This window comes from Xenopus laevis, chromosome 3S (genome assembly GCF_017654675.1).
Source record: "Xenopus laevis strain J_2021 chromosome 3S, Xenopus_laevis_v10.1, whole genome shotgun sequence".
NCBI lineage: Eukaryota > Metazoa > Chordata > Amphibia > Anura > Pipidae > Xenopus > Xenopus laevis.
In genome coordinates, this window is record NC_054376.1 from 125,713,605 (window position 1) to 125,732,329 (window position 18,725).

Genomic DNA, 18,725 nt, shown 5'->3' on the forward strand with positions numbered 1-18,725 from the left:
GGGGCTCGAACGGGTGGGATCCAGAAGAGTGTCCAGAACGGTATTGAGATCCCAACCTGGGATAGGTGGAAGGAATGGAGGACTTGTGTGCTACACCCTGTAGAAATGTGCGGACGGAATCATCTAGAGCCAATCGATATTGAAACAATACTGACAGAGCTGACACCTGAACCTTCAGAGAGCTGAGTTTAAGTCCTAACTGTAAACCCCGTTGGAGAAAGGATAGTACTCTAGGAATGTTGCACTCCATGAAGGAAAACGTGTTTGCAATGGGTACGGCAGTTTCGTTGCACCAATCCCAATAGTTGTGCCAGACTCTGTGATATGCTCTGGATGAGGTGGGCTTGCGTGATTTCAACATAATAGCAATGACATCCTCCGCTATTCCCTTTCGTTTCCAGATGGCTGTCTCAATAGCCATCCTGTCAAAGCAAAGAGGCCCGGGTTGTGGTGTGCTATGGGGCCCTGGCATAGTAAGTCGTTCCTGAGAGCTAAGCAAATGGGTGTTGCTATGGACATCTCTTGGAGACCAGAGAACCACGATCTTCTGGGCCAAAATGGAGCTATCACGATGACTGTGATGAGGGACTGCCTGATCTTCTTCAGAACCCGTGGTAACATGGGAAGAGGCGGAAAGATGTAGGCCAAATGGAACTGCCAACACTGTGTCATGGCATCCACTCCTGCCATTGTTCACTTTGCGGTTGGTTCTGGATGACATCAGATCGATTGAGGAAGTCCCCAATGACTGACAAGCTCTGCAAAGTTTCCGGGGGAAGTTCCCATTCCCCTGGATCTAGTAAATTGCGGCTTAGGAAGTCCGCTCTGGTGTTGTTTACTCCTGGGATGTGAATAGTGGACAGTCTTACTGCCTTGGACTCCACCCAATTTAAAATCTGTCGAACTTCCGCTAGTGCTGCTCTGCTGTGGGTTCATCCTTGTCTGTTTATTTTTGCGACTGTGGTGTGCGATTCCAGAGGGGGTGGCCCGTCATCCTGACACTGGCTTGTCAGAGGAGGATTTGTTCTGGAATTTGTTGTTCTTCCATGCTGGGCGTCCCTTGTCAGATGGTTTGGAACTAAAATTGGAGCGCTGAGGCGGACTGTATCGTCTTGAAGATCGATCGGATTGGCCACGAAAAAATTTCCTGATGAAATGATGTGGTTGATCTAGACTTAGATTGTGGAAGGAATGTGCTCTTTCCCCAGTGGCTTGGGAAATAATTTTCTCCAGTTTCTCACCAAACAGTCTTTGTCCCTTAAATACGAGCAAAGTTAGGGACTTCTTAGAACTAAGTTCAGCAGTCCAATTCTTCAACCAGAGAGTTCGCCGAGCAGCTACGGATAGGGCTGACGTGCGTGCTGTGATCAGTGCTGCGTCTAGTGAGGTTTCAGACAGGTAGGACGAGGCCTCAGCTATGGATTGTACTGATGAGATAAGGTCTGCTCTAGGAACACCCTCCTGGATATCTGTAAGGACAGATTCGGCCCAAGCTTGAATAGCTCTGGCTACCCAAGCCGAAGCCAGGACTGGACGAAGGGTAGAACCGGCTGATGAATAAACAGCTTTCAGAAAACCTTTGAGGCTTCGGTCAGATGGATCCTTGAATGCTGCGGCGTCTGTTACTGGTAGTGTAGTCGATTTTGACAACCTAGAAACAGGAACATCTACTGTAGGGGGCATAGACCATCTTTCAAGAAAGGATAGGACTTTCGAGTAGCTCGAACTTTTCTTTCCAAAAAAAAAAATTCCTCTTCTTGTATGATAGCTAAAAGCTGATCATGTGATGGAAAACAGACTGAGGATTTGTGTTGTCTCTTAAACAAGCTGGTGGTTTGAGCCTGTTCCTTTGACTGAGAGACTTTTAATACCTCTGTTACACCCTTGATGATATGCTCAACGTCATGTTGGACATTGTGGCCCTTAGCCTCATCCTCAAGTTCCTCGTCATCCTCCGAAGACACCTTCGAGGGAGGGAGTTCGCCCTCTGAGTGAGAGGAATCCCCTCCCGCTGTTAAACCATCAGAGGGAGTGTGGGCCCATGTGTGTGGCTTGGAAGTTTCTGGTCTCTTGCATTACCCACTGGACATTTGACCCTGGTCAAGGCTCTGCCCAAATTATCTGCAATGGAAGGTAAATTTTGAAGGGAGGTCAGTGACTGTGACAGCTGAAGAGCCCATAGGGGAGCAGGGGGTTCTGAAGAGGGCCCCGCCGTGCTGTCTTGTGGAGTGTCGTCCCCTGACGAAGGGCCGGACAGATCCGTATGAGGAGTATTGGGACCTCCTGGGACAGGAGGGGCTCCCTTGGAGCAAGATCTGCAAAGGGGCTCGCCCTGACCCCCTGAAATTTGGAGTGGCAATTCTTGCAGGCAAAATAGGTAATTTGTCCTGCTGTTGCTCTGCCCCCCCCTGCCCTGGGGAATAGTCCCCCTGACTTACCTTCTGCCATGAGCAGTGTCTGTGGTACCTGCTGAATGTTTGGCTGTGAGTAGTGCGCAATGTGCCTATTATGGCACTGCTGCTGAAGGAGGTCCGCTCAAGAGGAGCCTCTGGTAGTGGCACTGTGCTGGAGGAGTAAGCAACCAACCACCTGGAAGATGTAGGCCAGAGCTAGAGGGACTTGTGCGTGGCCTCAGGTAAGGCACTGAAGCGGTAAAATGGCCACCGCAGTGAGAAGGGTGTAAAAGAGAGGCTTGGAACCCGGTTCCGCCCCCTCCTCTCAGTATGCGTTCCAGAATGAGCGCGCGAGCTGCCGCACCTCCATAATGGCGCCAAAACGAGGTCCAGAACCCCTTAGTTACCCACCTGAGGTAGGCGCGGCTGGTAAGGGAATAGAGAAGGGAAATGAGCACAGGGCCCTGGAAGAAGGAAAGAAGAGAGAGACAGGCGCCTCACTGACACGAAAACTTCCCCTCTTCTAGAAGTGCAGCACTATTAAGATACGATGGCAAGTAGCAGCAGCCCTGGGGGGGGGGGGGGAGCAACCACAGAGTGAAGTAAAAACCGATACTACTCACATTCAGGCGCACTGTAAGGCCCTCTGCTCTCCCTCAAGGAATGCAGGCATGCCTATACGAGTCTGTATAGCCTGATAGGCCAGGGAATGACTCCAGCGGTCATCCCTCGGAGGGGGGTGTACTCAACATATACAGGTTGCCCTGATTGTGGTTGCACCCCTGTCTACTTGAAGCTTGAACTTAGAGCTTGCAGGTTGTCCATCCTCCTAGGAAGCAGGACACTTACAAACTGATTAAATTGGCTCTAGTGTGGGGTTAAGCCACAGTATTGGCACGCCCATTTTTTCATTTGAATAAGTGTCCTGCCTCCTGGAGGGTGGAGCTTAACCCCATAGTCCCTGTGTCCCCCTTGAGACAACAGAGAAAAGTGTATTTCTGGTGAATTATCTGAAACCACCTGAACTGGAAAAAGTGTTTGAAGGTGAACAAACCCTTTAAGCTCTGCGTGGCAGGTTTACCTTCCCTTACCTATATTTTTATGTATAGCACAGTGTTAGCTCTGCTGGGCAGGATTCAGTCCGGTCAGAGAAAAGCACACAATATCCCATGCCCTTGCTATAACAGTGTTCAGCTCTCACGTATTTATAAAGCACCAGTATATTCTACAGCGCTGTACAATAGATGGGATCTTAACATCAGAGACTATACCATAAGCACTAGGTGTAATACAGTGTATGTAAGGGTTTGCGCTGTGGGATACTTACTGCACCAAGTGGTTGGACAGGGCTTCCTTACAGATGGGCTGGTCAGCTAATGTTAGCCAAAACTCACAGGCCTCTAATGCAACATTCTCGTCGTTATCTTGCGTTCTCTGCAGCATGTACTGGGGAGAAAGATTACTCAGTGATGCCATGTACAAAAAAGTGACAGGGCAGCTGCAACTAATATAAAAAGAATAAATAACAGTGATAAAGGTAAATTCCCTACCTGTATTATGCTGTGCATGTGCGGGAGCAGTCGATCTATCCGCACCTCTAACAACATAACCAACGCCCTACACACATTCTTCCGAACCTCAGGGTCCTCATCCACCGCCAGGGCAAACAATTGCTGCAATTATAGTGAGCAGTAGATATTGTAATGCAGAGCAAGCACAGTATGTAGCTTCGGACTTGCCGGCTGGATACAGTACTAGCTAGAGACTACCCTGGATCAGACAGTATGAATACAAATACCCTCACTCTGGGTCAGGTCAAGTTCTGTTGCATCATCTCCAAAAGGTACTCCAGACTTATCATTTGCAAGTGTGTTGTACATACATTCGGGCGGCACAACACAATAGCAGCTCTAAAAAGTTAAAGGGGGACTATCGCAAAAATTAAAATTTAATATAGGCTTCCTCATACTGAAATAAGAAACTTTTTAAATAAAATCAATTGCAAATTCTGCATCGTTTCTGAAATAATCAAGTTTATCTTCACTATTCCTCTCTCAGCATCTGTTTCTCTTCATTCTCTCTTCATGCAGCAGTTGGGTGTCAGATATTCATTGACAGTTAGATCCAATATATCTTATAGGGGGCTCCTTTTGCCTAGAAGATGTATTAGAGCTCACTCTATTAAAATCACCAGACATCATGTCTCTCTACATGCAGGATTTGTGCAAAATGCAGTTATTTTGTTAGCTGAATGATCCAATATATCTTATAGGGGGATTTCCTTTCCTAGCAGATGAATTAGAACTCACTCAAATAACTTATTCCAGTACAAACAAAATCTAACAATAACTGCCTTTTGCACAAAGCCTGCATGTAGAGAGACGTAACGCCTGGTGATTTTAAAGGAGAAAAAAACCCCCGTTAAATCAAAAATCCCCATCCCCTTCCGTCCATTTGCCCCCCTCATTGCTTTCTAACTCCTTAGTAACTCAGTGGAAAAAGTGTCCCATATCAATATGCCTTGGCATATTCATGCAGAGTCGCGCAGCGGAGCACACCGGCGCCATCTTCTGTATCTTCTGGTTCCTCACGGAAGTGAACGCCGGCACAGAGCTTTTTCACGCATGTGCAGTTGGGACCATTCTCGTACTTGTGCCTAATGTGCTTGCACGGGTATAGCCCCAAGGATTGCCAAAGGAGAAGAAGAATATCCGAAGATACAGAAGAAGGCACTAAAGTGTTCCGCTGTGCTACTCTGCATAATTATGCCAAGGTACACGACAGGGATACTTTTTCCACTGGGTTACTAAGGAGGGAGAAAGCAGTCCAATCGACAGAAGGGGATGGGGATTTTTGATTAACAGGGGGTTTAGTTCTCCTTTAGAGTGAGCTCTAATACATCTTCTAGGCAAAAGGAGCCCCCTATAAGATATATATCTGTCAATGAATATCTGTCACCCAAGAAGACAGAATAAAAAGGAACAGATGCTGAGAAAAAAAATAGTGAAGATAAATCTAATTCTTTCAGAAACAGTACAGAATATTTAATTGATTGTATTTAGAAAGTTTCTTATTTCAGTATGATGAATCTTATATAAAATTTTCATTTTGGCGATAGTCCCCCTTATTGCCCGAAAGCTCTCACCTCAATGAAAGTGTCTATGTTATCCATGAGAGCCTGTGCCCGGTCTGTGATGAACTGATTCACGCAGGCAATGGCATGGGACCTACAGAGGAAAGAACAGATGTTAATCAGGAAGCAAATAGGAGCAGTGGCAGAAAGAAGCGGTGTATAGGATTTACCTGATCTTGGGACTGCAATGCTTAAAGAACTGCAAGAACTTGGGGATCATGATATTGAGCGGCCTGTTTAATGCATCACTATCTAGGAGTTCGGAGGAATCCTCACAGATTTTTTGCAGAGCCCCGAAGGCACCCTGATAACAGAGGAAAGTCAACGGTAAAACCAGTGGAAGCAACAGGCACCTTAGCAAGCTTACATGCATAATGAGCAAAGGTATCAACTAGCACTCTTCCAACAATAGAGACATGTGAATAATCTGCTCCACAGTACTGCATGTCCAACAAATTCATCCCAACTCAGCCCACGGTTTAAGTGTAGAAAGTAAAGGAATAGACCTGCTCTCTTTTTATTGGTGTTGTTTTTATTTATAAATTACACTGCAAATAATTCACTCTACAATATAAAATCTCATTCCTGAACCAACAATTGTATTTTTTTTAGTTGTAATATTGGTGTGTAGGTGCATCTCAGGTCATTTTGCCTGGTCATGTGCTTTCAGAAAGAGCCAGCACTTTAGGATGGAACTGCTTTCTGGCAGGCTGTTGTTTCTCCTACTCAATGTACAGTAACTGAATTCCAAGAACTTTTGTAATTTTCATTCATTATTTATTTATGTTTTATTGCAACATATCAAGGGATACATTTACTGTTAATATGAATGAATTTTGTTACAACAGCCCCACCTGCTTGATAGTTTTCGAGCACAAATAGGAAAAGCAGCCTCTTTCTTTCTCCTGACAATTTACTTGACTACTTGCTGGTCAGACTGGTGGGAAACTGACCAGCAGGTGGCGCTGTTGTAACAAAGTTCATTCATATTAACAGCACATGTATCCCTTAATATCTTGGAATAAACAGAAAATAAATAATGAATGTAAATTACAAAAGTGCTTAGAATAGCACAATCATCAATTTACAGTGACTTTTTTTTAAAGTTTTACTTATTCTTTAAAGAAAGTGTCTTATTAAGGGGGCATTCAACCTGGGAAATTTGAGGGTCTGACATCCAATCCTGATAGTGATTAAAACAAAAAAAGACAGTATTTGTTCAGGACACAAGGGCCAAACCTCAGTTCCACCTGCCTCAGGTGTCAGGTGAGCTGCCATTGGCTTGTACCTCGCACGTGTTGTAATCCTCAGAATTGAGCAAGTCACACAGCTGGGGTAGAAGCTCCGGCCACGTTTGCAGCTCGCCCTTGGAAGCAATGGTGGTGATAAGGATACCTAGGAGAGAAACGGCAGTACATAGCCTGTTACATCTGACTTGGCAGGAAAAGGTGTGGGACTGTTTAATGCATTAAAGAATCCCTTCTCTGTGAATCTGGTAGCAGCCATAACAACTGTTTCAGTTGCACAATACTATTAAAAGATAAGTAAACCTTTATATGTGAATGTAAAATTGATGAGGGTGTTATTCTAAGCACTTTTTTAATTTACATTCATTATTTATTTTCTTTTAATGTCAAGATATTAAGGGATACATGTACTGTTAATATCAACGAATTTTGTTACAACAGCGCCACCTGCTGGTCATTTTCCCACCAGTCTGACCACCAAGTAGTCAAGGAAGTTGTCAGGAGAAAGAAAGAGGCTGCTTTGATGTTCTTCTGTTTAGGAAAAGAATTAGAAACCTTTCTCACATCTTTCCTAAGCAGAAGAACATCAGAGCAGCCTCTTTCTTTCTCCTGACAACTTCCTTGACTACTTGCTGGTCAGACTGGTGGGAAACTGACCAGCAGGTGGTGCTGTTGTAACAAAATTCATTCCTATTAACAGTACATGTATCCCTTAAAATCTTGGAATTAAAAAAATATATATAATGAATGTAAATTACAAAAGTGTTTAGAATAGCACCTTCATCAATTTTACATTTAGTTATATTAAAGGATTACTTATCTTTTAAGTAGTCAAAATTATATTCCATCAGTATATGGAAGTTAATATAAAGTTAGGCTTATATCATCCATGACATCAGAAATCAGAAGTGCTCCCCTGGATCAGACAGTATGAATACAGTGACCCTCACACTATATCAGGTTAATTGCGTGCATCATATCCAGGGTTATGAATGGGAAGTAGCCAATACCCCCCAATAACAGGCCAGACTTACCAATTGTGGCCCTGATGAGGGAGGAAGAGTCTCCTATGCTGTTCAGGCATTCCCGCTTTATAAAGTCAGATACGGTCTGTGGGAGGGTCTGATAATGCGCTTTCACATTATTCTTCAGGATCAGCCCACTAAGGGACCGTGTTGGCTCATCTGCAAAGAAAGGAATTAAAATTAAAGGGGTAGTTATAGAATGGTGAATTCTTGGTCTTCATTCATTTTTTTAGTTTTTTAAAGGGGATCAAAGAAAATGAAAATTTAAGCTTCCTCATACTAAATAAGAAACTTTCTAAATATAATAAATTAAAAATTCTGCATTGTTTCTGAAATAATCAAGTTTATTTTCACCATTCCTCTCTCAGCATTGGTTTCTCTTCATTCTGTCTTCATGCAGCAGTTTGGTGTCAGATGAATGATCCAATATATCTTATAGGGGGGCTCCTTTTGCCTAGAAGATGTATTAGAGGTCACTCTATTAAACTCACCAGACATCATGTCTCTCTACATGCAGGATTTGTGCAAAATGCAGTTATTTTGTTAGATTTTGTTTGTACTGGAATCAGTTATTTGAGTGAGAGCTAATTCATCTGCTAGGAAAGGAATCCCCTATAAGATATATGGGATCATTCATCTAACGAAATAACTGCCCTTTGCACAAATCCTGCATGTAGAGAGACATGATGTCTGGTGATTTTAATAGAGTGAGTTCTAATACATCTGCTAGGCAAAAGGAATCCCCCCCTATAAGATATATTGGATCTGTCAATGAATATCTGACACCCAACTGCTGCATGAAGAGAGAATGAAGAGAAACAGATGCTGAGAGAGGGACAGTGGAGATAAACATGTTTATTTTTGAAACGGTATAGAATTTTTAATTGATTGCATTTAGAAAGTTACTTATTTCAGTATGATGAAGCTTATATTAAATTTTTATTTGCATGATAGTTCCCCTTTAATTATTTGCCTTCTTCTTCTGACTCTTTCCAGCTTTCAAATTGGGGGGGGGGGGGGGGTCACTGACTCTAAAAACCAAATGTAATGTAATTTGGACCCTAGCAACAAGATGGCTGAAATAAAAAAGCTAAATAACTCATCCACAAAAAATGAAAACCAATTGCAATTTGTCTCAGAATATCATGCTCTACATCATACTAAAGGTTAACAAAGTTGAACAACCCCTTTAAAGGAATTGTTCAGGGTAAAACTAAAAACTGGGTATATAGCCAAAAATGTATTGTATAAAGGCTGAAATGACTGGATGTCTAACAGAACACTACTTCCTGCTTTTGAGCTCTTTTGGTTTCCAATGATTGGTTACCAGGCCGTAACCAATCACTGACTTAAGGGGGAGCCACATGGGTCATAACTGTTGCTTTTGAATTTGAGCTGAATGCCGAAGATCAATTACAAACTCACTGAACAGTTATGTCCTATGTGGCCTCCCTTATAGTCACTGACTAACTCAGAGTTAGAGAGCTGAAAAGCAGGAAGTAGTGTCCCGGCTATTATGTTACACATCCACTCACTCCAGCCTTTATACATTACTAACTATATTAGAAACATTTTTTATTTTGCACAGAACTGTTCCTTTACCATTTCAGGGCACCGAGGCTGGGGTCATGCACACACAAATGCAACAAGAGCAAGGAATGGGATGAGGGGGTTACACATGTAGCAAATACTACTCAATGACTTGAAAGGGTTAAAGACGGAATAGTGAGAACAAGGACAGGATTCAGCTCGACTGCCTTAGTTCACATGGTAAATGTTGAAGAATGTGCTTGGCCTGCTGGGATGCCACAACCCATACCTCCCAACATTTTGGAAGTAAAAAGAGGGACAAAAATTTTTTCCCCGCACGTAGCGCATTGACCACACCCCTTTATGTGGCCACACCCCCTAATTACCATGTTTGTTTTACAAAATCTGGCAGGTTATGAAAGTTTGAAAATATTTCTCCTTATCTAAACTGTGTTTTTGTGTCTCAAAATTGTTACAAAGTATCTTATTTGCACCTGTTAGCTGTTCTGTACTCTCTGCTAAAAGCCAATTAAGTGAGAAACTTTGTTTCTTTTTCTGGCTGTTCAGTGCAGAGAAAAGAGGGACTTTCCAGTACAAATGAGGGACTGCGGGTTGAGCTGTCAAAAGAGGGACTGTCCCTCCGAAAAAGGGACAGTTGGGAGGTATGCACAACCTATGGTGTCTGCACCGGCTGTTATTACTCATTGATCCGAGTCAGTCTGTGCCAAACTAGCATTTACAGGAGGATCGGTAACGGGGTGCATGAGCACACTCATTATGTTGCCATGGCTACTATTAATATGGGAGCAATCAAAAACGTAGCATGTGATTGTACACACTCACCTTCAGACTTGAGCCGCGTCAGCACAAAGATGAGGTAATTATTGAAGTCTGGGTACTGGTTCAGCTGCTTGAGTTTCTGCATACGAGCTCAGGAAAAAACATTGAATTTTGGTATATTCTACACACTCTGTTATGTATCATTCCTACTGGGTCAGAAAGCCCTGCGATCCCGGTTTCCGGGGGAACTTGCATTTATCATTTCCTGCTGTGTTCTGCCACATACATGAGCCCCACCCACCTGCTGAGAAACTGTACAGCTTCTATAAACAGCTCCCCTTCTGGCCTGCAGGGGAAATGCATAATAATTCCAAAGCTGTATAAGTATCATCTATTATCAGCTGGTTCCTTGCAGAGTAGTTATATATACAGGAGAACCCCCAGTTTACGTTTTTCAAGGAACCAGAATAAAATCATGTAAAATATGGGAAAATGTAAAATATGGGAAATGTATCATAATATACAGATGGGACCACAAATAAACACTTAAAGGGATACTGTTATAGGAAAACATGTTTTTTTTTTTTCAAAACACGTCAGTTAATATTCCTGCACTGAAATCCAATTCTCAAAAGAGCAAACAGATATTTTTATATTCAATTTTGAAATCTGACATGGGGCTAGACATATTGTCAGTTTCCCAGCTGCCCCCAGTCATGTGACTTGTGCTTGCACTTTACGAAGGAACTACTTTTAGTTGTAATATTGGTGTGTAGGTGCATCTCAGATCATTTTGCTTGGTCATGTGATTTCAGAAAGAGCCAACACTTTAGGATGGAACTGCTTTCTGGCAGGCTGCTGTTTTTCCTACTCAATGTAACTGAATGTGTCTCAGTGGGACCTGGATTTTACTATCGAGTGCTGTTCTTAAATCTACCAGGGAGCGGTTATCTTGTGTTAGGGAGCTGCTATCTGGTTACTTTCCCACTGTACTGTTGTTAGGCTGCTGGAGGGGGGTAGGGAGGGGGTGATATCACTCCAACTTGCAGTACAGCAGTAATGAGTGACTGAAGTTTATCAGAGCCAAAGTCACATGACTGGGGGCAGGTGGGAAACTGTCAATATGTCTAGCCCCATGTCAGATTTCAAAATTGAATATAAAAAAACTGTTAGCTATTTTAAAAAATGGATTTCAGTGCAGAAGTCTGCTGGATCAGCGCTATTTACTAAAAACATGTTTTCCCATGACAGTGTGGACTGGCCACATCGGGGATAACTATGGCCAGATTAAATATATTGCAATATATATGGACAAACAATCCCTGTTTTGTTTAAAGGGGAAGGCATTTTTAGTAGCTTAAGGCACAACATTATCAATGTCCAGAAAATTGGTTCCAGCTTCCCACCAGCCTTGTATTGATTGGTCCCTGGGGGGGAGGCATTCTACAGAACTGTACCCCTTTATCTAATCCTGAGGGTGCAATGTGGAATATAATTTAGCACAGTAGACATGAAGGTTCTGTGCTTTCTCCGCAGTGAGTCACATGCCTTCTACTCCCACATGCCACTCGCTGGCGCACTCAAGCCGGTCCCACATGGCAGTTGCTTCCTCTGCACACGCAGGAAGCCAAGTTCATTTTAAGAACGACATGAACAGAGGCATCTGGATCTTTCTGCCTCATGCACAATTCAATAACAATGCCATTTTTAGGAGGCCTACAAGCCAAAAAAGCACACTTAAACGGGAAATACACCTGCATAATTAAACCAACTGAAATCTAATCAACATTCCAAATACTTTTATTGAGTTGTTTTCAGATTGTTTTACTTTCCATTCTTTATTTTTTTACAGTTTGTCCAAAATCTAAGTTTAAAGGAGACATATAGGATAAATGAAAAAAAAAACAAAAAACTAATTTTGTAGGCAATTATAAGTAATATACGGTGTTGCTTTTACATGGTGCTAAAAATTAGTATCTATAAAAATAGCCCCTTTAATGGAGCTCCCTATAGATGTTCTCTGGTCCCTGTCTGTATTTCAAATGAGGGGTGGGCGTGTCCTAATGGTCCCTGCCAGAAGCACAGTAGGAGGGGACAGCCAATCACAGCCCTGCAGTGACACAAGCACAGACAGGCTTCAGTTCCCTATCAGGTCCTGCTAGCTTCTGATTGGTTCCTGTCCTACAGTGCAGTGAGCTGAGTGCACATCCTGGGAATTCACGGAGCAGGAAGTGAAAGAGAAGGGAGGGATTATTAGGGGTTTTGCAGAAATATTCAATAAATCAGCCTGAAACTCTACTTTAAGCACAATTCTTCTATATCTAAATGAGTATAATCATAATCATAATAATCAATTCTAACAGTTGCCTAAACTTTAAAGAATGGCTAATTTTAAGCACCTATTCCACTGGTCTTCCTTATTTATTTGTTCTAGTTTTTTAATCTGCCTCCTTCTTCAACCCTTCCAGCTTTCAAATGAGGGGTCACCTTAAAACAAATGCTTTTTGTTACACATCTTTCTATTCAGGCCTCTGCTATTCATTTTCCAGTCTCTTATTCAAATCAATGCATGGTTGCTAGGGGAATTGTGACCCTAGCAACCAGGCTGCTGAAATTTCCAACTGGAGAGCTGCTGAATAAATTACAAACATCAAATAATAAAAAATGAAAACCAACTGCAAATAGTCTCAGAATATCACTCTCTACATCATACTAAGAGTTAACTCCTTGAACAACCCATTTAATGAAACTCCGGGATTCTGCTCAGCAAGGGGACAAAGATAAGAAATGCATCAATTTAGAACAGTTTACAGAGTCGGCGACCCCCCCTTTTCCCAGAGCTCCTTTACAAAGTGACACGACACTTTACACTTCAATGTCACACATAGAAAATAATTGGGAAAAGGCTATTTCTGGTGAACAATCTGAAACCAACTGAACTGGAAAAAAGCATTGGAAGGTAAACAACCCCTTTATAGTTATTTATAAAAATAATAACAGCAGCAGCATTTGTTGGTCCATTTCTACACTGTTGGTTCTGGCTCTTAACGCAATATCCAAACATGACCATTTCCCACAATGCCTTGGGTGCTTCCCCACAGGTCTGTTAACCAGCTGACTTTTGCTACATCATTCAAAAAACCGCAGGTAAGACATTAGTTATACAGACTTTAGCGCTGCAGGAGCAGGTTTAGTAGAGGTGGATTCTGCTGAGAAATGTATAAAATAGTGTATCAAATTGTGACAGAGAAACGGTGATTGTGACTTGCTACTGAGTGCGGCAATGAAAGGATACATCCTGCACTATCCTCTGGATTCCAGTGTCTGGGGACTGAGAATCCTTTAGCAGCTGCAACACTTGCTGCAGTCCTTCCTCATCTGGGCGCCAGTCCATCGCGGCAACTATAAACTGAAAAGAAAGGGAAAGTAAGTACTTTAACTTGTATATACGTCTCCTCTCCTGCCCTGTGATTAAGGGATTCTCATTGGGGTCGGTGGCGGGAGGGGTACAAAGCTTCACTTTATGAACCCAAGTGCCTTTCAGTTAATATATTCTGCCATTAAAGGACCAGTAACATCAAATATCAAAGTTAAATATATAGAAAGGCCGGTATTTTTTTCCAGAAAAGGTGGGGACGATGCAGAAAATGTCCCGGACACCACTGTAGAAAAGCACATACTGAATGCCGCTAAGATATTGATCCCCAGACTGTGGAAATCCACTACCTCCCCCTAAACCCAAGTAATGGATAAATAAATTGTCATTTTCTAGGAACTCTCCTCCTATACAGGAAAACAACACTTTAGGGATATATGGCTGCGGTGGTTCCTGTTTAGGGATTCTGCTGAATACAAGCAACTTATTGGTTCTTAGCAGTAACCGCTCACTTTGAACTGACATTAGATAGCCTCACATATGGCGTCTGGTTGAGGATGTATACATTTTGCAATCAGTGCTATGAAACAATGCTGCCTCCCCTCTTTATTTCTGTATCCCTGACCCATTTTTCACTGAATGTTCAATAAAAATGATATTAAAAAAAAAAAAAAACCATAAGATGTTACTTTAGCCATTGTCTGAAAAGCATGTACCAGGTCTGGACTGCACCAGTGTCTCCCTAATCATGATGTGAAGTAGATACAGAAAAACAGCAGTGCAGTAAAGGAATTTACAACTTCACCACCTTCTATGGGGGGGGGGAATTGGAGGGATTCAAATGCAAGAAGCATTAAAGGAGTGGCTCACCTTTAGGTTAACTTAATATCTAAAAGAATTAGTAAATCTAAGCAACTTTTCAATTGGCCTTGATTTTTTTTTTTATAGCATTTGAATTATTTGCCTTCTTCTTGTGACTCTTTCTAGCTTCAAATGGGGGTCACTGACCCATCTAAAAACAAATGCTCTGTAAGGCTACACATTTATTGTTATTGATACTTTTTACTACTTGTCTTTTTATTCAGGTCAATCCTATTCATATTCCATTCAAATCAATGCATGGTTGCTAGGGTAATGTGGACCATAGCAACCAGAGTGCTGAAACTGCAGAGCTGCTGAGTAAAACACGAAATAACTCAAAAGCCCCAAATAATAAATGAAAACCAGTTGCAAACTGTCTCAGAATATCACACTCTTCATCGATGTAAAAGTTTATTCAAAGGTGAACAACCCCTTTAAAGGAGAAGTAAACCCCTTATTAAAAAAACCCTACCCCCCATAGACACCCTCCTTCCTCCCCCCAGCCTAGCTGCTACCCCAGGCAAATGCCCCTAACTTTTTACTTACCCCTCAGTGCAGATTGACGGCATCAGAGTTCACGGCAGCCATCTTCTTCTTCGGTCTTCATCTGGCGGTTCAGCAATTTTCGTGACTTTCGGCGCATGCATAGTTGACAAAAATCCGAAGACTTACTTCCCAATGAAGAACGAAGAGAAGAAGATGGCTGCCGCGAACTCCGATGCCGTGAATCTGCCCCTGTAGGGTTGCCACCTGGCCAGTATTTTACCAGCCTGACCAGTAAAAATTAGACTTGACCCCAAAGTTATTAATAGGGAAGAAAAAATCTAAATATATAGGAAGGCCGAAAGGTGGCAACCGTAACGGAGGGGTAAGTTAGGGGCATTTGCCTGGGGTAGCAGCTAGGCTGGGGGGAAGGAGGGAGGGGGGTCTATGTAGGGTAGGGTTTTTTTTTTTTAATAAGAGGTTTACTTCTCCTTTAAGGATATCCTCTCAGTAAATGAACCTATACTAGTCACACTACATAAACATACACATTATATATATATATATATATATATATATATATATATACACACACACATATATATATATATATATATATATATATATATATATATATATACAAACATGATAATACAAGTAATAAATGACAGTACAAAGATGGTATTTAAAGACAGAAAAACATAATGAGGCTAGAAAGCACAGGCTCTGGGCTGCTGCCCCCTGTTTTGATGATGATCCATAAGGAGTGCAGAGCCCACTGAGCATGTGCAGAGCCGCTGACACATAAAAGATGCCTAACCAGATCCAAGATGGGGAGCTGCCGGGGACAACTTTGAAGGGCTAGATCATTATGGTTATAGGGCTGCTGCGCCTCATTATATACAAAACTGCATTTCTAGTCATTTTTTTTAAGGCTTTGCTTCTCCTTCCAAACACTTTTTTCAGTTCAGTTGTTTTCAGATTGTTCCCCAGAAATAAAGACTTTTTTCAATTATTTTCCATTATTGAATTTTTTTTTTTACCGTTTTTCCAAAATCTAAGTGTAAAGTTGAATGTTGGTGTCTCTGGTGTTTGAGTCTGACAGCTCAGTAATTCAGGTGCAGACTCTGAACTGTTACAATTTTACTACATTTAGTTGATCCATTTCTCAGCAGCATCTCTGGAGTATTAGTAACTATTGTATCAAGTCTAACAGCTGCCTGTAATGAAACTCAGGGATTCTGCTCAGCAGGGACAAAATGTATCAACTAAATGTATCAATTTAGAACAGTTGACAGGGTCGGCGACTCCCCCCCCAGAGCTGCTTTAGAAGGTGAAAAATGACACTTTACACTATTAGAAAGCTCCCAAAAAAACCTTACAGAGTTATTAGAAAAACGGTGACACATAGAAAGTCATTATTTCTGGTGATCTATCTGAAAACAACTGTTTGAAGGTGAACAAGCCCTTTATAAATACAAATCACATCTTCAAGAATTGCAGTGTAAATGTACAGAAGCCATAGTCCCTCCCCACCTATTATAGTCCCTCCCCCACTGTATTGCACATCCTTCCTGCTACTGAAGCACAACTCCCATGATCCTAGGGGAGCCAGGGAATATATATGTCAGCAGCAGCAGCAGAGAGAAGAGAAACAGGTTACAGACATACAGAGAAGTGAAACATGAATCCCTATAGATACAACATGAGGCTCCCCTTTTGCCCAGGGCTGAAATTAAAGGCAGGAGAGCCAGTAACAGCTGCCCACTAACCCTGAGGTCCCAGCATGCAACGCAATTGGACACGTGACGTACAATTATACACAAGAATCAATTGCTGACATCATAAGATGCCTCACGTCACTCTATAGGGACTTTGCCCGGCAAATCCCCTTAACTTCCGCCCCAGTTAACCGATTCTAATGTCAGCCTTTCACACGTGATCAGACTACAACTCCCAGCAGCACCGCCTGGGCCTATAGGAAATGTAGCTCAGCACGAGCTCTAAAGCCGGGCGGCTGGGGACTTGTGGGCTTAACACGCCTCATTCACCGGTAACGCTTCTCCCCTCACCCTCTCCCTTCCGTGAGGAACAGCTACTGGGTAAACGTTACCGACCCCCTTCCCTCCAGGGTCTCACCGCGCGGAGCTGCTGGAGACTCGCGAGCAGCGGAAACTGAGAGAAAGCGAAAAGAAGGAGCGCGGGCTGATGACGTCATTCGCTCCCCTCCAACCAATGGCGCGGCGAGGAATGGGAGGGATTAAGTTATTCTGAGCCACGGCGGCCCCCGTAGGCCATAGGATTTGAAAAAGATGGCCTGTCTCATCCCTGACGAGCCCACGTGATCTTATTAAAAGGAGAGGGCGGAGCGGCCAGCGCCATCTTTGTTGTGGAATCAAGGGGATGGTCGAATTGCTGCACAAATGCCATGTAAAGTAGTGGCTTGTGAGAAAATAGTCTCTGTGTGAGCTTTCAAGCTGTCCCTTCCTATAGGCACTTATATTATCCCTTAGGGCAGAGACGCACACTCAGAATTGGGGAGATTTTGTCGCCCCTCGATAAAACGCCTCTTCTTTGTGGCGACTAATCTCAAACTTCCTTCCCGCCGGCTAAAATGGAAATTGCCGGCGGAATGGCACTCGGAGCGATTCGTTTCCCAAAGTCGCCTGAAGTTTCCTCGTGAGGCAACTTCAGAAAATGAATGACTTTGGCTGCTTGGAGGAAGCTTCTGAGGTGGAAAGAAAAGTCACATCCATCAAGTTCAGCAGTTAATAAAGTTTTATATGGTTCCTGTCTTTATTTTCATCCCTCAGATGGAGGGATCAGACTGTCCCGCTTGTAGCTGCCTGTGGTTAGGGTTGCCACCTTTTAAAATAACCTTTACCGGCAGGTGGAGGGGCGGTCTTAAAGGGGCGGGTCCGTGATGATAAAGAGGCGGGGCTGGGCGCGCCATTGGCTGGCCGGATCGTGCCGTTAAAGGGGGCGGAGCCAAACGTGCGAATTTGCCATGAAGCCCAGGAAAAAAGGTACGTTTGGAGCAGGCTGGGGGCAGGCCACGGGCTTTTTTTAAGGTTATTACAAATTTACCGGCAGCTACATTGCCGGTAAATTTGTAATACCGGCCCCGGCCTTGGCTGGTGTTTTACCGGCTAGGCCGGTAAAATACCGACCGGGTGGCAACACTACCTTTGGTCCCAGATTTACCCTTGAAAATCAGGTTGCGCCTGCAAAAAAATACTTGGGGACCACCTGGGGTTTCCACTTTATATGGAATAAAATACCGGCCTTCTTATATATTTATCTTTTCTCCCTATTAATAACATTAGGTAAAAATGATGCTTGATGCCAATGTAGGGTCGCCACCTTTTTTAAATTTCTTTACCGGCTGGCGGGCTGTGACGTCAAAATGGGCGGGCCGTGACATCAAAGGGGGCAGGGCCGCGCCACGGACGCAAAGAACCAAAAGAAAAGTTAAGTTCAAGGAGATTGGGGGCAGGCCGAGGGCTCTTTTTAATCATATTACAAATTTACAAAATATTAGTAAATTTGTAATACCGGCCTTGGCAGGTATATTACCGGCTAGGCCGGTAAAATACCGGCCGGGTGGCAACCCTATGCCAATGTTATTAAAGGAAAACTATACCCCCCCAAACAATGTAGGTCTCTATTAAAAGATACTGAGTAAAGCAGCTTATGTGTAAAACCCTGCTTCATATAAATGAACCATTATCATAATAATATACTTTTTTAGTAGTATGTGCCATTGGGTAATCATAAATAGAAAATTGCCATTTTAAAAAATAAGGGCCGCCCCCTGGGATCATGTGATTCACTGTGCACACATACAAACCACATGTAAGGTCACATGAGCCAATTAACAGACAGAGTTCTGCCTTT

The 18,725-nt window shown here is 42.9% G+C and overlaps 1 protein-coding gene across 3 annotated transcripts in view; it reads right to left on the bottom strand.

The window, feature by feature from the left end:
* The window catches only part of tnpo2.S (transportin 2 S homeolog), a 43,254-nt gene extending 26,120 nt beyond the window's left edge, over nt 1-17,134 (bottom strand). The window contains exons 1-9 of one of the 3 annotated variants that reach the window (XM_018239525.2): nt 16,901-17,134; nt 13,404-13,517; nt 10,172-10,247; nt 7,808-7,957; nt 6,815-6,921; nt 5,697-5,830; nt 5,539-5,620; nt 3,944-4,066; nt 3,721-3,839 (exon numbers count right to left, since the gene is read on the bottom strand). In XM_018239525.2, the coding sequence (XP_018095014.1) occupies nt 3,721-3,839; nt 3,944-4,066; nt 5,539-5,620; nt 5,697-5,830; nt 6,815-6,921; nt 7,808-7,957; nt 10,172-10,247; nt 13,404-13,502 (890 nt within the window). In that variant the 5' untranslated portion in view covers nt 13,503-13,517; nt 16,901-17,134. 3 annotated transcript variants of the gene reach the window in all.
* Nucleotides 17,135-18,725: the final 1,591 nt, after the last annotated feature.